Here is a 5277-nt window from a genome sequence, read left to right on the forward strand (position 1 = left end):
AACAGAAATTCTCTTATAAAAGCCCTGAAGTGCAAATGAATCATTTGCTAAGGAAAAAAATTAAATGCAGTTGTTTTTGCTATGGGTAACTGAATTTCACATGAAGTAGAAGTTGTTTAGTTTTGGTTGTTTTATTTTGTCACACACAATGAAGAAACTACAGCTTTTAATCCCACAGAAAATCTGTTTAGACCACACAGTCTTCCTGTTGAACCATGACAGATGCAACAGTTCCCTGCTTTGATTCAAATGTTTGTGGAAGCACAAATTCATTGATTTTTGTGCACACATCAACTTTGAGAATTTTTAGTGCCCTGCTCCTCCTGTGCCCTACCCCCCGCAACCAATTCAGCTGGGAACTTACTCAGAAATCTCTTAAAGCTTTTCTTAAGTTACTTGATGACAAAAAAAAAATAAGAGAAAAAAAAGAAGACTGCTGCAATAAAGTGAGCTTTCAGGCAAATACACTGGAAGTTTCTTCAGCTCATTAGAGACAGACCAAACTAAGGCTGCACGAAAAGTCAGTACGTAGGAACCAGAGGATCAAAGAGATCCCAGCTGCCTGAATCAAAGCAGTTCCAATGAAATATGTGGCCACTGAAGTCCGGTGATGAGAACTGAACTTTAAATAGTATTCTGTATTTTGTCTGAGAAATGTGTATGCCAGTTGCCAAAGAGCTCTCAAAACTCTCAACACCAGAAGAACAGATGAAGAAAATGAATAGGTATTTAAAACTGGGATGTCTAAGTTCTACTATATACATGTATATATAAAAAATTAACTTACATTATAATAATATCAAACTGCATAGCATTACAAAACAAGGCAACGTGAATGGCTGAAAGGAAAAAATTTTGAATGTTAGCAACCCTATTATTACCATTCAGGAATTTCTCGTATCATTAAGTAGCCTGTTGCTAGTAACAGCTATAGCCCAGGTTAAGCAAAGTCAGCCTTAATTCCAGAGAATGCACAAATAATTAATTTGGACAAGTTGTTACATGCTCTGCTTTCACATCCTCCTAGCAGGTTTTGCTGTTAACTGCTTCTCTCTTTCCAGTTCTTTCTCACGTTGCTGTTCTCGTTCCAGTTCTTCCTTCTGCCTCTTCTGTTGCAGTTTAAGTGCTCTTTTCTAAACAGAGAAGACAAAAAGATAATTTTAAGTTTTAGAGCTGTGTGTAAGTTGGAGCTACAGACAAAATTCCTCCCACTTTCTTAACATTATCTTCTCCAATCCACCCTGCTTACAACTGAAAGTTGCATAAACTGTTTCTTTTTGATTCCTCCTTCCCACTTCTATCTTAACGTTCAGAAAGAGCAAGCCTGTGATCTACGCAGGGAAAGTACAAACTGGATTCCCTTCAGTCTCACTAAAAGCCATCCTTCGTGCACACCAGATAAGGTGCGTACTGTGTCATTTATAGTCTCCAAGAGAAAATTATTTTGTTGAACATACTGAAGGACTGATCTTGCCAGAACGTAACCAGAGACTGCCTACACAGCATGAAGTCAGTGAACTTATGCCACTGCTAATATTACTTTCAATAGAAGGAGAAATTCTTACATTTTTGAAAATCTAGTTTTCATTAAAAAGGCACAGGAACCGAAAAAACAAAGGGAACCAGTTGGAAAGGTGTCGATTAAACGAAAGAACAAAGCATGATTCTTATACACCCAGATAACCTATACACCTATACATGATGATAACACTGAGATTTACTAGCAGCTGAGATGCGTAAGCACAGGTAGGAGTAAGTGGAAGTTTAAAAACATATATGGCTTGGTGCTACTAAGAACATCCATTTAAGATAAGGATTGAGGATTCAATCAGAACTTTCACAATGCACCCAGTAAAACTCGGAAGTCAATAATACATAATTAAATATCTATGTTGGAAAGTAAAAATATTTATCCCACTCACTTTTAACTTTGATGTCTTCTCATGGAGCATCATCATTTCATTTCTAATATTGACTAGCTTGTTGTGATAGTGTTTAGCTTCTGAAAACTTAAAAAAACATAACCACTAAAGCAATGACTGTCAAGCTCAAACAGCTGTTTTATAAAGCTACACAGCAAAACAGCAACCAAAACCACACTGATTACCAGAACAGTCTGATAATGGATAAAACATATTCAAGTTTATATATAAAGTTTACATATTACATATACTAATATAGAAAACTACCATATCTCAACTGGTGAACCCAGTAATCTACTGAATTAACATTCATTAAACAGAATAAAAATATTATCATTTTATGCACCATATTCAGTGTTTCATGCACCCTTCCTGCTAATCTGGAAAGGTGCACAGAGCTCATGTTGAAGCCTCAGTCCTACCAAAAAGTGACACACAGTTGGTCTGGCTACTGGTTTTGAACAACCAGACTTAACTGGTTGTTAAGTCTGGTTGTTAAGAAGGTTGTTACTGTTGTAGAAGGTTGTTAACAAGGCTGAGGGGAGACCTCATCACCACCTACAACTGCCTCAAGGGAGCTTGTAGAGAGGTGGGTGCTGGTCTCTTCTCCCAGGTGATGGGGATAGAACAAGGGGAAACGGCACCAAGCTGTGCCAAGGGAGGTTCAGGTTAGAGATAAGGAGGAAGTTCTTTACTGAGAGGGTTGTCAGAAGCTGGAACAGGCTGCCCAGGGAGGTGGTGGAGTCACCATCCCTGGATGTGTTTAAAGAGCGGGTAGATGAGGTACTTAGGGATATGGTTTAGGGGGTAGACAGGAATGGTTGAATGTGATGATCTCAGAGGGCTTTTCCAACCGAGCGATTCTGTGTGTGTGTGTGTGTAACTACCACTGGCCGACTGAACCTGTTCTTTCTTCCCAGTGCCCTTCCTATTTAAGGGAAATACACTGCTTCTGCACCCTTTCCAACAACAACTTGTCCCAGATATCTGAACTGGTTGATTCTCTTCCTGTAGGTCATTAAAAACAAGGAAAACACACAAGTTGCTAGTAATGCTTCAGCAAGAAAATCTACACTAATCGAGACTGAAGAAAGCATTAATAGTACTTACCAAAGCATTGATATCAAGAATGGAGTTACACTCTTTGAATTTTGAAATTTCTTGTTCTAATGTTTCTAGTAATACCACTTGGTTCTGTCTGAAACAAAGACAGATGCATAAAATCAAAGTAAAGCTGCACACACGTCAGCCCTTTCAATAAATACTACTTTTGATCATAACAATGTAAATACATGCTTCCCAATATCAGATTCCTCTTATGCATGGCTAGGGGATTTCAGTAAAGACACGGGTAAACGGTTTTAGAAAAATCCGAGCCGAGTACACACAAATTCTGCTGGCATCATGCAGCATGGATACCCAGGATGAAGATCCAAAACCCCTGAACAGGCACTCTGCAGGTTGCAGCAAGCAAACACCCCAGGTTGAACGAAGAGAAAAACAAGTAGCTCTTGACTTTCTGCTAAGTTGCCTCTGCGTCATGCTGCAGGACAAAGTTATTTCTGTAGAGAACTTGCCTGGATCCTTGGTGCTTATTAAGGATCCCACATCCCACACAAATCAGCCAAAGTCTTCCCAGACACAGGCTGTCCTTGGCAGCAGCATAACTACATCATGCATCATGAAACCCAAACCATTGTACCCTGCAAAACCAGAGATGGATCTGTGTAAAGCCCATTCCAGTATCTCTGCATCCGTGACAGATACAGCTTGCATTTAAAAGAAACTATTCTCAGTTATCAGTGAGATGCCGATGTGTAAAGATTTATATGTTGAATTCCTAATAATATTTTCCAAGTGTATCTTCTGCAAGACAGTTTAGAGACTGGACAACAAACTGCACTACAAGCCGCCCCGAATATGAACTGCATCTCTCCAAACAAAATAAATCCAGCTTTCAGAAGACTTTCCACTACAAAAGTAAACAAGTAAATCTACATGTCTTCTGTTATACCCAGCTCAGGCGATTTTAGCTTTCTAGTATTACACATTCCTCAGTCAAAGCTCTGAGAGGCTTCACTGCAGCTTATATACCCCAGCCAGTACTCCCACAGATCATTCAAATATTCAGGATGCTGCAGTCAAAACACAGAAATGCTACAAGAAAACCTATATTCGAGCTAAGGGTTGCTAGAATGTCGTATTCAAAACAGTGGTAAACAAAGCATGCACACATAAGAAGTTAGTTTTAAAAATTTGCTTACGTAAGTTCCTGTAGTGCTGATTTTGATCGCTGAAGATCAGGCAGGTAATGAGAAATCAATCCTTCAGTTAGCTGCTCCACAGCTTTCTCATTTATTGAAGGCAGATCTTCTACTACTCCTTCATCTGGAGAGGCATCACTAGGACCTACACCAAAGAACAGCAAGGTTGAATGTGACAGGTCAGCACACACTTCCAAGTGTCGCCTGGAGGAACTGTATTTTCCTGTTTAAAAATTAAAAGCATTTCAACACTGGAGTCATAATTCTTTGGACTTTGCGAATTAAACTGTGCTTCCACCTTCCTCCCCCTCTTCGTTCCTCTCTTATTCCCAGTCCTGTATCGTGAGCTTCTAGGTGAACAGCTTTATCTGAACTCCAGCAGAAGAGAAAGAGAGAAACCCAGTACTCCAAAGACATCTTATATATATAAAAAAATCCAAGTCTATTGGGGGAAAAAAAGAGGCAGTATCATTTGGTCTGGCTGCACATCAAGATCACCCAAATATTTACACACTCCCACTCTTTGCTTTCAAAGCTGGAGAATAAACCTAGGCCTACCAAATAAAGGTCTGAGCCTGTCACTCAAAACACCATAAGGCCTCAACAAAAAAACCGGCCGGTGCTGAGGTCCCAAAGTTTGCAAGAGTCAGTTAACAACTACCGTGAACCTCTCATGGGCAAGCTGTGAGCATTTACTATGTGTAGAGCTCCTGCAAGATAACAGCTTTCATCTATGGGCCACACTGCTCGGGAGAAAACGACGACAGCGGCGCGCACTTCGCTTCCGAGTGAACCCATCCTGGCCATCCCCGGGGTCGGGGTCAAGGCCCAGCCTCACGGCGCCGTGCTCCGCTCCCCGCGCCTCCCTACACCCGCCTTCCGTCCGTCCCGGCCGCCCCTCACCTACCCAGCGAGCGCTCGGGGCCGGCCGCAGCCGCCGCCTTCTCAGGGCGCTCCGCCACGCTCATCGCTACCGCTCCCCGCAGCGCCCCTCTCACCAGGGCCGAGGGCGCAGAGCTGGGCCGCAGGTGTAGGCGACTCCCGGCTGCTCTCACCAAGCGGGGCAGCACCACCCAGCCCGGCCTCTCACC

The 5277-nt window shown here is 41.9% G+C and overlaps 1 protein-coding gene across 1 annotated transcript; it reads right to left on the bottom strand.

Annotated features, from left to right (window-relative positions):
• Positions 1 to 593: 593 nt before the first annotated feature.
• Positions 594 to 5154, bottom strand: BLOC1S6 (biogenesis of lysosomal organelles complex-1, subunit 6, pallidin). The gene is made up of 5 exons (XM_010183369.1): positions 5094 to 5154; positions 4187 to 4331; positions 3033 to 3120; positions 1923 to 2009; positions 594 to 1133 (listed from the first exon to the last, which is right to left on the bottom strand). The coding sequence occupies exons 1-5, from the start codon at positions 5152 to 5154 to the stop codon at positions 1014 to 1016; spliced, it is 501 nt and encodes a 166-aa protein (XP_010181671.1). The 3' UTR covers positions 594 to 1013.
• Between the last annotated feature and the right edge of the window lie 123 nt (positions 5155 to 5277).

This window comes from Mesitornis unicolor, unplaced genomic scaffold (genome assembly GCF_000695765.1).
Source record: "Mesitornis unicolor isolate BGI_N332 unplaced genomic scaffold, ASM69576v1 scaffold25014, whole genome shotgun sequence".
Taxonomy (NCBI): Eukaryota; Metazoa; Chordata; class Aves; order Mesitornithiformes; family Mesitornithidae; genus Mesitornis; species Mesitornis unicolor.